We start from the raw sequence: 19,361 nt of genomic DNA, 5'->3' as shown, positions 1-19,361 counted from the left end.
CCAATATCCAAGTTAGAAACAGGTTCTCTCGGGTCATGTAACCCTGCAAACTACAACAGGTGTGAACAATAAAACACCAGGAGGTCTCTTTAGGGAAATGTGAATCAGAATGATAGCATTTCTAAAATGCTTCATTGCTCACTCAAAAGGCTCACATAAACAAATCCCTTCAGCCAAGAGTTCAAAAAGATACTGGGGAAAAGTAGTTCTGAAGCTGCTTTATTAGTCAAGTATCCTGCTCAGACAAGTAGACTCTTTTACATAAACCCAGCCTGTCATGTCAAACTTTCAGCAGCTAGGTTTCTTGTTACATAATAACTCACTAAGAGTAATCATGCATTTTAAATATTTCTTTTATTTTCTTCAAGGACATCCTCATCAATTAAGACTGCACCTTGAATTTAGAAATTAATATAAACTAGCTGGGCAGGGTAGGGCAGGGGCAGGGTAGGACAGGGTAGGGTAGGACAGGGTAGGGTAGGGGGCAGGGTAGGACAGGATAGGGTAGGGGCAGGGTAGAGTAGGGGCAGGGTAGGGGCAGGGTAGGGGCAGGGCAGGGGCAGAGGCAGGGGCAGAGGCAGGGGCAGGGTAGGGTACGGCAGGGGTAGGGCAGGGGCAGGGTAGTGTAGAGGCAGGGCAGGGCAGGGCATGGTAAGGCAGGGGCAGGGTAGGGGCAGGGCAGGGTAAGGACAGGGTAGGGCAGGGGCAGGGTAGGGCAGGGTAGGGCAGGAGCAGGCTAGGGGCAGGGTAGGGTAGGGGCAGGGTAGGGTAGGTAGGGGGGGGGCAGGTGTAAGGACAGGGTAGGGCAGGAGGTAGGGCAGGGTAGGGTAGGGTGGGTAGGCAGGGGCAGGGTAGTGTAGGGGCAGGGCAGGGCATGGTAAGGCAGGGCAGGGTAGGGGCAGGGCAGGGTAGGGGGCAGGGTAGGGCGGGGCAGGTAGGGCAGGGTAGGGGCAGGAGCAGGGTAGGGGTAAGGGCAGGGTAAGGACAGGGTAGGGCAGGAGCAGGGTAGGGCAGGGGCAGGGTAGGGCAGGGTAAGGACAGGGTAGGGCATGGTAGGGGCAAGGTAGGGCAGGCCTGTAATCACTTGGGAGGAAGGAGGGTCATGAGTTCAAGTCCAGTCTGGCTACATAGTAGTAAGTCTGAGGTCACTCCCAGGCTACACAGTGAGATCCTATCACACACAATAAATAAATAAATAAATAAATAAATAAATAAATAAATAAATAGAAAAAGAAAAAATTACTATAAACCATTTCACTTTATCCAATTTTAAATACATGTAAGTCTGTATCTGAGGCAACCCTGTATTACTTTTCCACACAGGACTCTATACAACTGCTTTCCTAGAACAGTGTTACACAGCTCACACTATGTCAAAATTCGAGAGCAAACACCTTTGTTTTAATCCTGTATTCACTGTGCTCATTTCAGCAGTGCAGACACTAAAACAAAACCCAAGCCAAACCCGTATTTACTCTTTATTATCAAAGTACTAAGAAATCAGAACTCATTTACTTGGTCTCAACTGTTTTAGGCATAAAATGTTAAAACAAAAAGCAAATAAAAGAGAATGAATCTCTGATAGTTGATACTGAATATTCTGGAAAAGGCACTATCAACTCAGGAAGGTAGGTGACTAAGACAACCAAGGGAAATTTTATCAAAATACTGTGTCTACATGAAATCTGTTATACTGTATTTGGTACTATGAGTTTTGAAAGAAGATGGTAATGACACCTAGTTTTGCAAAACAAAATTTATCATTTCATTCTAGGGATAAAACTACTACACACCAACTGAACACTCACTCATAACAAATCAGCAAATGCTAGTATTATTCAAAGTGGTCAGCAGAAAAGCCAAAGACAAATTAGGAAAATGGATTAAAAGTGACTCTGGATCCTCACTGCTACCTTTCACAAAAAGCTGTGGTCAAGATTAAGTTAAACATCAACACGAAAACTTTCTGAAAGAAAATACTTGGGTCCACTATGCAGTCTTGGTTGACCTGGAATTTGCTATTGTAAGACCAGGATGGCCAGCCTCAAACTCACAGAGACCTGTTTGATTCCAGAATGGTGGGATTAAAGATGTACAGCACCATTACATTTTATCATTATACCCAGTAGACAGAAGACCTCAGTTTGACATTCCAAGGTGACTGGCATCATCACCTATGGTCCTGAAAGACTGGGTTAAAGCCAGGCCAACCCATATGTTCTCAATTCTTGCCTACTTAGTTCTCAGCTCCTAAAAAAAATAAAAGTATGATTATCTGGCACTGAATGGCAATAGCTGGGCTTTCATTCAGCTAAATAAATAAGTAAAGCAAGATCTAAAAGCGTCACCTCATCAGCACACGAAAACTCCAGACACCAACATTTTCCCCTTTGGAAAAGCAGCTGATTAGACGGCCATAGGGGGCAGCAGAGTTAAGAGAGTGAATTATAAATACCAGAAGGTGAAGTGAGGGCAGAAAAGCTAAAGGGCTGAGTAAGGAGCCATGAGGATCAGAGGGAAGGAAAGACAAAGCTTCAATTAATTAATTAAACCAGCAGACGCCTCAGACTGTACTAGCGATGCTCAGCCTTGACCCCTACCTGTTTAAAAAAATAAACATGCCTGGATCCCACCTTAGACTAGTTGCAGACAATCAGACCAGGTGTGGGCTTGTTTAAAGCTTTCCAAGGTAAACTAGACTCTACCCCAGATGCTACAATGTTAAAAACTAAATTGGAAGATAAAAAAAAAGCACAAGAACCTGCTATTATTTCCCAAATATATTATTTTGTAGCTAAACCTTTGTCTCTAAAACTCAAAGAAGCAATAACAATCTTAAAGGCCATCTATCAGAGGGCCTTTATCAAGGAGAACATTATTCTTAAAGGTGAAAACGACAAGTTCATAGGGGTTAAACAGCTAGCCCAAAGCAACAGCTAGCCCAAAGCAACAGCTAGCCCAAAGCAACAGTTAGCCCAAAGCAACAGCTAGCCCAAAGCAACCGTGAGTCACCACTGCGGTGGGAAGACAATTCAGATCTTCCATTCACAGGACGTGCTCTACCCCAACAGTCTCACCAGTGCTCTAGATGTATTTTCCTGGATTATCACTTTCCCCAATTATATGCTTTCAAAAACAATCCAAAATTAAGAAAGATAACCAAAAAAATGAGGGGGGGGTATGATTAAACAGGATTTCTGAAGATGCCAGCCTTAAAGGGGAAAAGATTTCCTCATGTGTATAGCAGCACTAGACACTATATTTAGCAATTCCTCTAAATATCCTTAAAAGTAAAAAGAAAAATTAATTATGTCTTCTAGAAGGGCTAGGACAATAGTCAGAAAACAGTCCTAAAATAACTAAATGTTACAGCCCACTGAAAACATTTCTCTTAACTTACTCAGATGAACACCAGTGTTTTCCAAATTACAAAGGTGTTGTTTGGACGGAACAGTAACTTGTGAATACCCAGGAACCTTAAAAGTTAACTGGGTAGTTTAGTGTGCCCCTTCCCAAATCAAGACAACTAAAAGCCCTAAAAACCAATCATGTCACAATTAACTCAGAAGACCACATACCTGGACAAAACAAGCCCATTCGTTTCCCCTAATGCTAAGCAAGCTCCTTCAACCAGCCGCCATGTTCTAGCCTCAGTTCTTCAGAGGTCAACAAGGAAACCGAATGATTCTCGGAAAGTTCTTCATTTATTTATTTTAACTTGTGTGAGTGTATGTCTGTGTGCCACTTATGTGCCTGGTGTCCTCACAGGCCAAAGGAGGGCACTGAATCCCCTGGAACTGGAGTTACAGATGGCTGTGAACCACCTTGTGGGTGCTGGGATCAGAACCTGAAACCTCTGAAAGAGGAGTCCGTGCTCTTAACCACTGAACCATCTCGCCAAGCCCTCTTTATACCTCATGCTAAGAGGAGTTTAAAATCAAAATCAGTTTCTGTTCCTTGCTGCTTACTGACTATATTCTAGGAGACACACAGACATGTATAATTGCAATGACTAATTTGATCCCTGTTCTGGGAAAAAACGCATCACTACAGGCTGGAGGGAGGACTCCTAGGTTAAAAGCATGTTACTCCCAGAGGACCCATCCCTGTTCAGTTCCCAGCACCTACATCAGCTGCTCACAACCACTCATTCGTGAGTCCAGCTCCAGGGGACCTCCTGCTTCTGGCTTCCAGACACCTGTGCTCACAAGCACATACCCATAATCAAAAATAGCATTCTGAGAAAGTTTATATTTAAGTACTCCAGTTAGTAATTCTTCATTTTAAAATATTTTAATCTGGGGCTGGAGAGATGGCTCAGAAGTTAAGAGCACTGACTGCTCTTCCAGGGGTCCTGAGTTCAAGTCCTAGCAACCACATGGTGGCTCACAACCATCCATTATGAGATCTGGTGCCCTCTTCTGGTGTGCAGATATACATGGAAGCAGAATGTTGTATACATAATAAATAAAATCTTTAAGAAAATATTTTAATCTGGCCAGGAATTGGTGGCACAAGCTTTTAATCCCAGCACTCGGGAGGCAGAGGCAGGCGGATCTCTGTGAGTTCGAGGCCAGCCTGGTCTCCAGAGTGAGTGCCAGGATAGACTCCAAAGCTACACAGAGAAACCCTGTCTCTAAAAAACAAACAAACAAAAAAATTTAATCTGGATCTTCAAACACAAAAGGGAATGGGAGCTAGCATTCCTTGCTTATTTTTATTTAGGTACTTAAATTATTCCACTTAATCCTTCCAATCCTGGGAGATAGTATTATTCCCACTTTACAGAGAAGGAAAATAACTCAAATCAAAAACTGACTTTTCACCCTGAACTAAATAACTCCACTGACCCGACTTTCTCAACCATTCTACTTCAGGTTTATGTAAAACAAGCTTACGGCAAAAATACTGACATTTGACCAGAGACCAGAGTCCGATGAAGCACCCTGCAGATAACCGCCTGAAACTAACCTTCTTAAGCCTCAACTGTCTCCTAAATAGTTACTAGTGTCAACCAAAGAAAGATATTTGTGAAAATACTGAGCCCTAGACTGTCAAATAACAGCAAAACCACAGTAGGTGTGAAAAGGCAGATGACAAGGGTCAACAATACACATTTTGGGTTGTTCCAGTTGTCAGGGACAACACTGGTTTGTCTTTTTAAAGATAACCATTTGAAATACTAAGCTGTTATTATACATATAAGCAATCAGCTGTTTTACCAAGCCAATCCTCCCAGAAATTTAAAACAAAACAGACTAGAGACACTGAAAGACTACCTATTTTAAATGACAAGTTTCCTAATTATTCATTATCAAATAGCAAGTTTTAGGTGAAAAAAAAATTACATCCTACATGAATGTAAGTTGCCAGGCCAGAAAAAAAAAAAAGATTCATATATAATTTTCCTAATTTTATTTCCCAGCACCCAGCTCAGAGGAACTTACTATTTATTTTGAACGTTTTCAACATTAAAAATCATGCAGCCCACTCACCTACATGATTTTGCAAAAATAAACTGAAAAGGTTGTACTGTTTTGTTAATCCTTACTCACAGTCTGCTTTTAAGAAAACTACTTGGCATCTTTCCAGTCCGGATCCGTGTGGACAAAGTGTAGAGTAAGCAGGTTGATATAAATACTTGAAAGATCTCGGATGCCCACGGATATCTGAATCACTCCACAGTAAGACTGTATTTCAGAGCAGGAAGAATTCTCTTTCATACTAAAGGGCTTTCTGGTGGTGTTTTTGTTAAACCCCTAAGTGGGGGAGAAATACTACTGGCAGAAAAAACATGCAACACTGTTGTATCAAGGGCACTGCCAAAGTACCAAGTAAAACAATTCAATTTTTCAAAGCATTTTGGCAACTACAGTAAAAGTTCTTTTTCCTACTCTAGGGTTTTATTTCCAAGTAAAAGTTTTATTTCCTCAATTGAATCTTCATCAGTTTATAGCGAGTAACACCTTTAGGAATAGAACACAAACAAATATCTAAAATCGGTCTGGAGTTTCAACTTTTTTTCTACTACTGACCAAATTCTGTACATAAACGCAACTTATGGTACCTGCAACTTCTTGAGTCAGACCCCATGTACTGAGAATAGGGTTAGTGATTCTATAAATTTCTGTCAGCTTTAAAGGCAAAGACCTATTAAAACTGCAGCTCTTGAGACTAACCAGATGTTTAAAATCAAATTATTAGGTAAAAGCACTAAAGTACAATATGAAGAACAAGAATAACTCACTTGAGAGGATTAAATATGAAAGAAAAATACTAGTATCAAGACTTCAAGCTAAAAATAACTCGATAAACTAATGAAAAACAACCAAGTACAAAATAACTTTTGTATAAAAACTTAAACCTCTGAATAGTGATTCAATAGCCTAACAGGTAAGACAGGATTGTTTCACGGCTATGGCTGCACTCCACTGACCGCGCTGTTATCAATTCAAACAATCCTAGTATGTCAACAACAAAGGAAATACACATTGAACATTTATACACTCTTTTCAAAAGTCCGCTGTGGTGTGTCCTTGACTCAGACGCACCCCAAGAGGCAGATGTCGGGTCTGAACGGGGTTCCCAATCTGTTGTTGGTCAACTGTTGAGCTGGGATTTTCTTTACACTCCTTCCTTGCCTGACGGACTAAGTTAGGATTCACAGACCCAAAGACAAATCAGAACCAGACTGGCCTTGAAAGAAAGGATGCTGGATCTCTGTCAAACGCACTGAAAACTCTGCTGATCGTTTATCTATTTAGGCATGAGCCCTTAATTTGTTGGCCTTGTAAATCATTCTCTAGACTCCTATCAGGTTTGCAAGAATTTCTCAAATACCTAGGAGCGTAATTATCTTCCCACAGTGACATCCAGCTCATAAGACGCAAAGGCGTTAAGACCATTAAACCAAATGCAAGTAATTCTCAAAAGGACAAGCAAGAGCGCCAGGAAAACAACTTCGTGAAAAGCCCCCAAACCCAGTGGGAAAAGTAAGTGAGCCAAAAGAAGTGCCAAGCACTCCTGCAAGGCATTGGGCACCACACCAATTTGAACCACCGTGCAAAACCTCACTCACGAGGTGCCGGCAGGCACAGCCGCGGGAACCGAGCTGCCGGTGCACGGCACAGACACAGTCCTCCCCGCACACCTCTCCAGAGACACCCGCGGTCTTCTGGGGGCTGACACCGACGCCTCTCCACACTCGGGGCAGCAGCCAGCGCACTCGGACCCCGGGTCTGGCGACCGAGGGGCGAGCAGAGAAAGTGAAGCAGCAGCTGGCGAAGCCTGGGGGGAGCCAGGGCAGAGGCTCGGCCGAGTGGGGAGTCGGGGTCCCCGGGGCCGCCACCGGGGGCATGTGGGAAGAGGTGCGGGGCTCGCCGGGGTGGGGGGGGAGGCTGGGGGCGGGCGGGCGAGCGCGCCGGCTTTACCTTTGAGCTGGGGCAGGGGGTGCAGCTCCGCCTGGCCGCCCTGGCTGCGGAACTGCGACGAGCCCTGCGAGCGCTTCTGCCTCTGCGCCTTGCGCACCGATTTCCGGGTGAAGCCGTCCACTTTCTCCGCGGCCGAGATGGCGGCGGCGCAGGAAACCGGCGCGGGCGGCGACGGCGACGACATCTCCGCGGCCCGGGAGCCCGGCTGGCCCGGGGAGTCGGCGAGGGACGGGCGCGGCGAGCCTGCGCCCCTGCGCCCCGGGCCCGGGCGCGCCGCCTGGCGCTCCGCGAGCTGCTCCCCGCCCGACAGCGCCTCACGGCCGCATCCCGGCCGGCGGACGGGGGGGGGGAGGGGGGCGCGGCGCGGCCGCCACAAGTGTGCTGGACGCCCGCCGAGGGGGGGCGAGCGGGCGAGCGGCGGGCGGAGGTGAGCCCGAAGTTTGGACGACGGCTGGGGGCGAGCGCGGGGTGCGGACCGCGGGCGCGCTCGGCGCCCCCTTTCAGCGCGCGGAGCCCCGGCGGCTCCTCAGAGGCCGCTACCCGCGCCGTCCGCCCGGCCGGGAGCCTCCTCCCGGGGCGCTGCTGCCATCGCCGGTCCGCGCGAGCCGCCGCCGAGCGCTTCGCCCTGCCTGTCCGTCAGCGCCGCGCCCCTCATCGCGCCGCGGCGGCCACCCGCGCCCGGACCCTGCGAGCGAGCGTCGCCCTGGCTCTGCTCCCCCGCGCGCACACGACGCCCACGGAGCACGCCGGGCGAGCGACTGCTACAACTCGAGCGGGCGGCTGGGACGGCGCGGGGCGGCGGCGGCGGATGGCTGCGGCGGCGGTGGGGCGGGCAGGGGGCGCCGTGCGCGTGCTTGCCGTGCGCGCTCCCGCGGCCCGGGGGCGGTCCTGGGGGGGGGGGCGGAGGGAGGGGTTTGGCCGACAACTTCCGCGGGGTCCCACGGGCCTCCCGAGGCTCCGGAGGGGGCCGGGGCGGGAAAGCATGCCAGTGCCCTCAGCCAATCACAGGGCGAAGCGGGGACGGGGCGTGGCCTCCCGGATGTCTCTCGGGAGTCCAGCGCGGGGAGGGAGGGGGGTGCTGCGTGACAGACGCGGGCTGCAGCCAATCGCAAGTGGAGGCGGTGAGCGGGTGGGCGGGGTGTGCCTGTGCGTCACAACTGCGAGGAACGCTCTCCGGAGGGACGGGCGCGGGGAAACGCCGCCGTCGGCTCCGGCCCGCGCTGCGCTCCTGACAGAGGGAGAACGGAAAAGGAGACCAGCAGCTCGGGAAGCAGAGGCGCGGCGGGCACGGCCAGAGAGGACCTAAGAAGGCCGACTGTGGCGTCAGCGGGGCGGGGCGGGGCGAAGCGAAGGTGGCGTCACAGCCATGTGATTGACGGGTGGAGAGGAGTGAGCTCGTCCAATCGGGACGCGGTGCTGGGCTCCTGGGCGGGCCCTGGTCCTTCGGGTCCGAAACCGCGTAGTTGATGGTTTGGGAGGCTTTTGTAGCGCCCGAGGTTTGGGCGCCGCCGCGGTGCTCTGAGCGCTGCTCTCGCCTGGGGTTTGGGCGAGCTCGCCTCTGCCACCTCAGAGAACTCTGCGGGTCCACGCCCTCTGAGAAGAAGTTCTCCGTTTCGAACTTAGCCCCGTTTGACCCCTTCGGCTGGAAGGCCTTCGGTCATCCGTAGTCAAGTTCAGATCTCGGTGGAGATTCCGAGTAAACTTCTCTAAATTTGCAGCCAAGGAGGGTTCGAGTTAGTTTTTGTGCCTTCCATGTGATGCTCCGATAGTAGGTGACACCCCCCTACACACACACACACACACACACACACACACACACACACACACACACTGTCCCCTGTGGGCTGCGCGCTCTCCTGCAAGCCTCACACCTTTCCCTTTGGACTTAATAAGAACATAAGCAGACTCACTAATGCGTGAGGGGGATCGAGAGTTAGGCACAAATTGAGTTCTAGACCTACACTAGCAAGTTATGAAACCAACCAACCAACGGGAATGGATAAAGAAAATGGTGTGTGTATTCACAATGAATTTTTTTTCACCATAAAGAACAAATTTATGTCATGGGTATGTAAATGATCCAACTGGAGATAAAAACATTAAGCTGATTAAAGCAGTTTCAAAAAGACAAATATCCTGTTTCCTCTCCTTTGTGGTTCCTGTATTTTGCAGAGATAGATTAAATCATGTAGGTATTTGCAACTTGGAGTAGATGTGAAGCCTTCTAAGAGAATAAGAAGGGTTAATAAATTAATAAATGAGAGGGGAATGTGATGAACAAGAAATATTTGTATGAAGTTTCTAATTAAATATTTTTTTAAAAAAACAACAAGGATATAATACCATCTTCCCAATCACACTTGGTGCAGTCCCGCCTTCTCCATACTTGGTGGAATCCCGCCTTCTCCATACTTGGTGGAATCCCGCCTTCTCCATATTTGGTGGAATCCCGCCTTCTCCACACTTGGTGGAATCCCGCCTTCTTCACACTTGGTGCAGTCCCGCCTTCTCCACACTTGGTGGAATCCCGCCTTCTTCACACTTGGTGCAGTCCTGCCTTCTCCATACTTGGTGGAATCCCGCCTTCTCCACACTTGGTGGAATCCCGCCTTCTCCACACTTGGTGCAGTCCTGCCTTCTCCATACTTGGTGGGATCCCGCCTTCTTCACACTTGGTGGAATCCTGCCTTCTCCATACTTGGTGGAATCCCGCCTTCTCCATACTTGGTGGGATCCCGCCTTCTCCATACTTGGTGGGATCCCGCCTTCTTCACACTTGGTGGAATCCCGCCTTCTTCACACTTGGTGGGATCCCGCCTTCTTCACACTTGGTGGGATCCCGCCTTCTCCACACTTGGTGGAATCCCGCCTTCTCCATACTTGGTGGGATCCCGCCTTCTTCACACTTGGTGCAGTCCTGCCTTCTCCATACTTGGTGGGATCCCGCCTTCTTCACACTTGGTGGGATCCCGCCTTCTTCACACTTGGTGGAATCCTGCCTTCTCCATACTTGGTGGGATCCCGCCTTCTTCACACTTGGTGCAGTCCCGCCTTCTTCACACTTGGTGCAGTCCCGCCTTCTTCACACTTGGTGGGATCCCGCCTTCTTCACACTTGGTGGGATCCCGCCTTCTCCATACTTGGTGGGATCCCGCCTTCTTCACACTTGGTGGGATCCCGCCTTCTTCACACTTGGTGGAATCCTGCCTTCTCCATACTTGGTGGGATCCCGCCTTCTCCACACTTGGTGCAGTCCCGCCTTCTTCACACTTGGTGCAGTCCCGCCTTCTTCACACTTGGTGCAGTCCCGCCTTCTTCACACTTGGTGGGATCCCGCCTTCTTCACACTTGGTGGGATCCCGCCTTCTCCATACTTGGTGGGATCCCGCCTTCTTCACACTTGGTGGGATCCCGCCTTCTTCACACTTGGTGGGATCCCGCCTTCTTCACACTTGGTGGGATCCCGCCTTCTCCATACTTGGTGGGATCCCGCCTTCTTCACACTTGGTGCAGTCCCGCCTCCTTGAAATGATCCATCTCATCCACATTTGTTGAAATGTCTTTTCCTCCAAGCCCAGCTATACACCCACCCACCTTGTGGGGAGCTATTCACAGTAATCTGCCCCGAGGGGCTGCCTCCCTTCTTAGTGTTCCAATTGTAGGTCTTACCCATATTCCTCACAGGACCTGCTGCCTCGCACTCCCTGCCGGCGGCATGCTTCTTCTCCTCTGAAGATTTGAAAGCACCAAGAAAGCAGGAACTGAGTTGCTTAATTGCTCCTGGTCTCTACTGAAACAGTCGGTATAGAGCAATGTAATGTTCAGCTCTCAACCGTTTCTGAGACTGGCAACTGAATTCCTTGTGTCAGAATCCTTGAGGTGATTATTTGAAATTAAGTCTTTAATTTTATTTTTTATTGTATGTGCATTGGTGTTTTACCTGCATGTATTTGTGGGTGGAGATGTCAGATCTTGGAGTTACAGACAGTTGTGAGCTGCCATGGAGGGGCTGGGACTTGAACCCACTAAGTCCAGTTATTGCTGCCCTTAGGTGCATGGATGTGGGGCTATCCACTGGAACATGGGGACCATAGCAGTGAATTGGCCCAACTTTAAATGGTATTAGTGGTACATGCCTGTCATATCACTCTTAGCTTGTCAGGGTCTTGTCTCCTACAGTCATCACCGGTAGGAAAAAAGAGTTCTCAGTGCAGCCTTCTCAGAAGGGTTGGCATGGGTTTAAAATGCGACATCTGAAAGACAACACTTGACGAAACGAACCTTCTAAAGACAACACTTTTACACACAGGTATTTGTCAAAACTCTATTTCCACCCTTTGTCTTAAAGTATCTGCGTCCTGGACAGAAATTTGGTCACTATGACCCATCTGTGTGGTAGCAAACACCTGCAAACCTCCTCCTGGGAGGCAAAGGAAGAACAACTTCAGAGAGTCCCATGCTAGGCTGCTCTGTATCGTTAGCTCCTGGCCACCCAGGACTACATAGGATGCCCCTGTCTCAAATCAAACAAAACTGTCTTACTGAAGATTAGCTATGTGCAAGACGATCTTTCGACTAATAAGCTGCCATGTGCGCTGTTAAAAGGTATGGAAATTTGTTTTACCTAAACCATATTTATTACGATTAATTACTAATACGTAGCCTGTAATGGTCAGGATATATTTATTAGGTAAATGCCTTGCAGAATTCCTGAGTCAACCGGCAGGCAAGTAGAGCAAGCCAAAGCAGCAGGGGAAAAGAGGGCTACCATGTGCGTTCTCTAACCCTTTAAATATCTCTCACATCAACCTGACATCACCTTGACCACATCCTGATGGGCGTGGTCAGGCAACCCTAACCCTTAGGTTACGGTGTCTCCCTACACATACTTGGTGCTTATTTGTTTTTTGAGACAGGGTCTTGTAAAAATAACCTCAGATGGCCTTGAACTTGAAATCCTCCTACCTCTGCCTCCCAGAGCCATAGACTTAAAGACAAGTGCCATCACCCCCAGCCACTTCTGTAGGTTTTCAAGCACTAAAATTCTATGTGGTTTCTCCGGGTGCTTTGTAAACGCAACTGTGTGTTGAGGTGTTTTGAATTCCCATGACTTCAGAAAGAGATGTCAGCAGGACAAGGTGAAAAGTCCTGGTTTTCAACTGGTACCATTTTTCTCTTTTTAATTATAAAATTTTCTTTAAGCTCATCATTTCAACTCAGTCTGTTTCGGGCTACTGTGTTAGCCAACCAGGACTTTCCACAAGGCCCATGGCAATCGGTTAGACTGGAGATCTGTTTGGGGTGAGTAGTGCAAGAGACCTGTAGGTGACCAGAATGGATGGAGCAGAGGTGTGAATGTGCCCGAAGTGTTCTGCTGCCTGGCGATCATCTGACTCTCTCTCTCTCTCTCTCTCTCTCTCTCTCTCTCTCTCTCTCTCTCTCTCTCTTTCTCTCTCTCCTCTCTCAGCCAGGGAGCCTGTGAGCCATCTCTGAGAGCATGAGTGTTGGCTAGCACTTGCTCTACCTGATCTTTGACCTATGTAGACTGAGGAGTCAGACAGAATTGTAAAGTTCATGTCATGTACCAATGTCATTGCAGAATGCAACTAAAAAGCCTGAGCTTGGCAATCTCCCCATGCTATAATAATAAAATCCTACAAGCATTTTATAGGTGCCTTGGTGTTGGGTAATATTCCAGTTGCCAGAAATGGAGATAAATAAAGTGTGGCCCTTACAGTAGCCCAGTGAGAAGAACAGACTGAAACAAATATCAAATAAGCCTGTCATGTCGGCATGTACGCAAGTGTCAGCACTTAGGAAGTAGGGACAGAAAAATCAGGAGTCCAAGGCAGGGCTTGGATATGTAACAAGTTTAAGAGCAGCCTGGGCAACATGAGACCCTGTCTCAAAACAGAAAACAAAGCAAAACAAAACAAAACAAAAAAACGGAAAGAAAAAGTAAGTAAAACCACCAAAACAACAGAAGCACAGTCACAACAACAAAACACACAAACAAAAACTTACCACAGATGTTCTTTATGGTATTGTGGGAAAATATCTCATTTGGTTTGGGAAGAAAGAGTCAGAGAAAATTTAACAGACACCACGTTTGAAATAAATGAGACTTGAAGAAAACCAACTTTTGAGACGATCATCAAGAAAGAAAATCTTGCTGGCTATAAATCAGTCCCCTGACATTTCTTCATCACTATAAAGCTTTGCATGTTTTACATAACACGCAGCCAAAAATTAAAATGCCAAAGCCACAGGAAAACACCTTCTGTCACATCTTGTATCAGAATCTGACCTGAAAGAAGAAGGGCGGGGTGGGCTCTGACGCATCCCTGGCCTCTGGCCGCATTATGAAATGCGGTGAAGTAAAAACCTGCATGTCGGCTTGGTGTGAACATGCAGCTCTTACGTGAGTCTGAGGGTGATCTTTCCTCATTTACCTGAAGAGGCAGTTGGTAGTTCACGGCTGTTGCTGTTCCACAACACACAGCTGCTGAATGTCAGCCGTCTGTCCTCTTTCCTTGACTTGCTGCTTAGGCTCAAATTTGCAGGAGGAAAAAAAGAAAATCAGTTTGAAAAGCCAGCAAGTTGACTTTTACCTTCAGTAGTGTGATGTCGCCAGTTGGATGAAATAATAATCGTAGTGTGAGGGGGTTTTCGGGAATTGCCGAGTTAGAAATACTCAGTATTCACAGAGCCTCTATTTTGACTTCCGTAACAAAGCCATCAGTTTTTCAGAACCGTGTGAATCAGAGGCAGGCGGATCTCTGTGAGTTCCAGGACAGCCTGGACTACATAGCAAGTTCCAGGCCAGCCAGAGCTGCATAGTGAGACCCTGTCTCAAAAACAACGACAAAAGGCAAACAAACAAACCCTCACCACCACCACCAACAGAGTGTATGAGTCAGGGGCAGTGGGTGTTCATAAAATCCTAACATTTAGGAGGCTGAGGTAGGGAGGCTGGACATCTGAGGCCAACCTAGACTATGCAGCAAGACCTTATTGAAAGGGAAGAGAAAGACGGACAGAGGGAGGGAGGGAGGGAGGGAGGAGGAGGAGGGAGGGAGGGAGGGAGGGTCACTATGGGCCTGTAAGTATGTTGTGAATGTCATCTCCATCACGCATGTCATACTTCCAGTGTGTCAGGGCCCCACTATGAAGAACCTGGCAGAAAGAGAGTGAGGTGGAGCTTCTCTCTGGTCTCTCTCATCTATGTGACACTCTTCATGCCTCTTGGTTATTTCTGTCACATTCAGGAACATTTTCTTTTTTCTGACAGGGTCTCACTTCACAGGCCCAGCTCTTCTGAAACTTACTCTATAGCCCGGGGTGACCTTAAGCTCTCAGCAATCCTATTGCTTCAGCCTCCTGAGTTCTAGAATCACAGACACAAGTCACCTGATTAATTTTTTTTTATCTTTTTAATTATAGTATCCTGTCTGTCTTTCTCGTCTAAAACTGTGTTGAGACCGAAGGCTCTGTTCATGCTTAGCCGAAGCTTTGACAAAAGATGACTGCAGGATGGACTGGGTGTTTGCTACCATAGACTCTTGCTCCTGCTTACAAATGGTGGCCGATACCCTGTCAGTTGTTTGGAGTACATAAGAGGATGAGACAAAATTTATCAACGACGGTGAACCTTCACGTCAATTAAAGTCCAGCTATGGAAACTAAGCATGTTTGCATATCTCAAGCAGCCTGGGTGAGCTGGTAGAGCACACTTTGCTAGGGACTGTTCAGGTTCTAGCACTGAAGTCCTGTCTCCCAGGACTCTCTTGGTCCAGGACAGTTGGCCTGTATATGAACAAAAGGGATTTATTAAAGGCCTTCAGTGTGCATGTGGTCTCCACACTAAGGAAACGTTCGTTCTAGAGGAGGTTAGATCTGGAGATAGAGTCTCCTTCAGGACACTATATGATAAGCACCAAGCCATAGAGAGGGTTAACTACCTGTCAGGTGCCCACGGTCCTGGAAGTAACCAGAATGGAACTGGCTTACCATGTTAGATTTTAATGAAATCATTTCTTCGGTCTTGCATTACTCTATGTGGCATGGATAGACACCAAGTCCCCAGGAAAAGTCACAAGCAGGGAGAAACAGGTAAAAGCAAAACCCCAAACCTCATGATAGTGGCATTCTATTGTCTAAATAGTAGTAGATACAGAGTAGTGTGTGGAACCCTCAGCTCCCAGGTGGGTGGGGAAGGAAAGGTTCTGAATGAAGGCATGTGATCATCAAGGAGCTAGAAGTTAGCCACAACAAAGAAAGGAAATTGTTCTAAGCATGGGGAGCAAGGAACAGGGGGTGGGAACTCTAAGAAGAGGTAGTTCAGGTACCTGGGGGGACACTGTTCTGGGGGACACTGTTCCTAACTCTGCAGACCACAGGAGGGGAGCCTTGTGTGTGGGGGTCTAGATTTGTATGCTAGAAAAACTACATTTTTGGCAATGTAGAGGACGAACTGATTACAGTGGGTAAAGTGGGATCCAGGAGATGAAAGGAAAGAGTGGGAACCAGGATCTGCTTGCAAGGTGGGAGACAGAGCTCAGATTTGGACTTAAGAATATATATATATTCTTAAGAAGAAGGGATGACCCCCAGGTATCTAGATTGAGTGCATGGGGTTGGGGGTGGGTGGTGACATGTGTCTAGACATGTCACATCTGAGGGAAATGGAGTAAGTAGTTGGGCAGTGAAGTCTGGCCAGAAAGAGGTCTAGGCTGGAGAGAGAGGCTTGGGAGAGGACACAGAATAAATGGAGCACAAAGGGTACCGTGTACTGTCCCGAGCAGAGAGCTGTGGCGTGTGGAATGAGAAAGGATGACAGCCAGGAAGCTGCCGGGGTGGCCAGGTCTGCGGCAGATTCGGGAGATATCCGCTAAGAGTCAGTGGATCTTGGACCTGCCCTGAGATCGGGGAGGCGGAGCTGGGGAACATTTGGTGAAGATGGGAAGTGGTGTTTCCCGAACAGCGGGTCGTGGAAGTAGAAGCGGAAGGAATTGGTTGGAGGGGATTGCGAGTGTCCATGAAGGAGGGCTGGGCAGTGCGGCGCTAAGCGGTGAGTACAAGTGCACCCATAGGGGGTTCTCCATGCTACCGCCCCTAGCTCCCCAAAGGCAGCTAAAGCCATAAGGTAGAAGAGGCAAACTGTGTTTGGGGACGATAAATAAATCTCCCAACTCAACCCTTGCCCCAATTCCTAAGCAATGAGTGGTTTAAGCTAAACTTGGCTTTGAGAATAGGTGTCGGGAGCTGCAACAGAAGAAATGATAGAGAGTTTTGGTAAAAGATGGGATTTGAGGGCCAAAGTTGTAGATCAGTGGTGGACCACTTGCCAGAGTCCCCCAAAACAAATCAAGACAAACAGTTAAGTTCAAGGTCAGCTTGAGCTACAGGGTCAGAGCACAAGTAACAAATGGCTAGGGATATAGCTCAGTTATAGCGTGCTACACCAGCATGCACGTATGTCTAAGATAATGGGTTTAGTGCGTGTACACACATGAGCTCACAGGCACACTTGCGAGCGCGCGCGTGCGCGCGCGCACACACACACACACACACACACACACACACACACACACACACACACGAGCGCGGCCTGTAGGCTGGGAACTATCAAGCCGGAACAACTACAAATGATGCCGAGGTTTTGAACAATAATCAAGTGAATTGGACCCTTTACCAAAGGGGCAGAAGCTGAACCAGTTCCATTCTGGGGGAAGGAGGGATGACAAAGGGAGGAAGAAAGAGAAGGCAAAGATGAGTCCAAGGTTAGCTGTATGGAGTTAATAGAGTTTTTAAGGTCATTGGAGCTGGCGGAGTGGATCTTTATTTTTAAAGAGAGGTGATGACACGTATATTAATTTGGGGAAAGAAGATGACTAGACTGGGCTGACAGCCTGAAGTAGGCCAGAGCAGAGAAGAAAATTATACAAACACAAGCTTCTTTCTCTTTCAGGAAGAAAAACAAAAAACAAAAAACAAAACAAAACAAAAAACACCACGACAGAAGCAAAGCTCATGTCCTATCATGTGCCTACGGTTCTCTGGCACTGAGTGTGGAGAGGTGTGGAGAGGACCCCAGGGCCCATGACAAGCCCGATACCTCCTGTGCAATGGCTGGAAGTCGGGAATAAGGCGGCATACACTATCCACAGGCTGAGAGCCACTGTGTGTGCCGTCTGTACACAGTGTGTGTGCCGTCTGTACACAGTGTGTGTGCCGTCTGTACACAGTGTGTGTGCCGTCTGTACACTGTGTGTACACTACACAATGCACCCTCTGTCATCTGCCCTCTGCCTTCCACTTAGAACTATGAAAGTCTTCACAATGCCTTTACAGAAAGTCTAAAGTCTGACCTGCCCATGGAGCACTGTCTCCCAGTATTAGGCAAGGCCTGTGTAAAATGTAAACAGCTTCCCAGCGTCTTGATTAGCTATGCCCTTGTCCCCGGCACTTGTCTTACTATCACACTCTGAATTACAGTAATTGTCTTTCCCAGCTTCTCCAGATCAAGGACAAAGGATGAAATAGGAGCGTGTCCTTAAGCTCCTGCAAGATGCAATTCTATTCTGCACCCAGGCTGAACTCTGTATTTCAACATGAATTGTTTGAGTTCGGTCCTCTGAGGAGAGAAGGTGCTACATCAATTCAAGGATCTCAGATAGCCCTGTGTCCTCCTGGACCTTAGGAGGAGCAAAGGTGAGGAAGGACGGCTCATTGGGAGTTTCCAGTTTCATGGGGTTGGGAAAGGCAAGCACACAGACATCACAGGTAATCCAAAAGGATAAGGGATGCACTAAATTCACTCAGGGCTGGGAGAGGAAGAGGGGTTTTCTGGTTAGGAGGTGAAAACCCTGGCAGTCTACACTGAGGTCCGATGGGTAAACGGAAGATGGGAAGAGGAAGAGCCAGAGCAGGCAGTTGGCTGAGGTGTGAGAGGAGAACAGGCAATAAAACCAGGTTTATTAAAGGAGTGTAAAGGAACTGGACTTGGAATGTCAAGGCAAGGACTTTTTACAGAGCTGTTTGGGCACTGAGGAATTAGTGAAGAATTTAGAACAGGGTAGTCCCGGGTTACACCTGGAACTTAGAGGCTTGTGCTGTTAATTTTTGTCACCTTGACACAAGCTTCTTGGGTCATCTGGGAAGAGGGGACTCTGGTTGAGAAAAATGCCTCCATCAGATAGGCCTATGGGTATGTCTGTGGGGTATTTTCTTTATTCTGTTTGGGGGGTGGGAGACAACCCACTGTGGGGAGTGATATCCCTGGGCTGGTGGTCCCGGTCTGTAGGAAAAGCAGGCTGAGCAAGCCGTGGGGAGCAAGCCATGGCCTCTGCTTCAGTTCCTACCTCCAGGTTCTTACCCTGCTTAAGTTCCCAATTCCCTCAGTGATGGGTCGTGATCTGAATGTGTAAGCCAAATAAACCCTCTCGTTCCCAGGTCGATTTAGGTTGTGGCCTTTCTTACAGCAATAGGAAGCAAACTAAAACAAGGTTTGATTCTGTAGCTGGGAAGAATTCAGAGTGGGGAGAACAATTTTGGACATATTGGGCTTAACAGGTCGGCACAGTCCCTGAGGGAAGATTGCTCACTAAGACTTGGGAAGAGGGCCTGCCCTTCAGGAAGAAGATAGATGCAGTTACAGTCTGTGCAGCCCAGCTTCTCCATCTCTAAGGCAGGGACAAACACGCTTTCTTCAGGTTGTTTTGGGAACCAGACACAATGCTTCAGAAAGCACTTAGCACAGCGCCTGACTCACTCACGGTGGGCACGAAGCAGTTTGGTAAAGATGCTGTGGTTACATCAGAGACGGTTGTTACACTGTTCCTTCTTCCATGAAGCCCTTTTATTCTCTCCAGAATTCTCCCCCAAGGCCAGTAAACAAAAACACATGGCAAACACGTGCTGCAGCCACAG

At 48.1% G+C, this 19,361-nt stretch overlaps 1 protein-coding gene across 2 annotated transcripts in view; it reads right to left on the bottom strand.

Moving 5' to 3' along the window:
- The window catches only part of Ppp2r5a (protein phosphatase 2 regulatory subunit B'alpha), a 42,002-nt gene extending 34,230 nt beyond the window's left edge, over positions 1 to 7,772 (bottom strand). The window contains exon 1 of one of the 2 annotated variants that reach the window (XM_027418681.2): positions 7,431 to 7,772. In XM_027418681.2, coding sequence (XP_027274482.1) covers positions 7,431 to 7,614 — 184 coding nt within the window. In that variant the 5' untranslated portion in view covers positions 7,615 to 7,772. The remainder of the gene's footprint in view (positions 1 to 7,430) is intronic. The other variant, XM_027418680.2, reaches the window with a different exon arrangement.
- Positions 7,773 to 19,361: the final 11,589 nt, after the last annotated feature.

The sequence above is a fragment of the Cricetulus griseus genome, chromosome 5, assembly GCF_003668045.3.
Source record: "Cricetulus griseus strain 17A/GY chromosome 5, alternate assembly CriGri-PICRH-1.0, whole genome shotgun sequence".
Classification (NCBI taxonomy): Eukaryota; Metazoa; Chordata; class Mammalia; order Rodentia; family Cricetidae; genus Cricetulus; species Cricetulus griseus.
The sequence above is the reverse complement of the archived record's forward strand: the minus strand, read 5'-3'. Positions and strand labels throughout refer to the sequence as shown.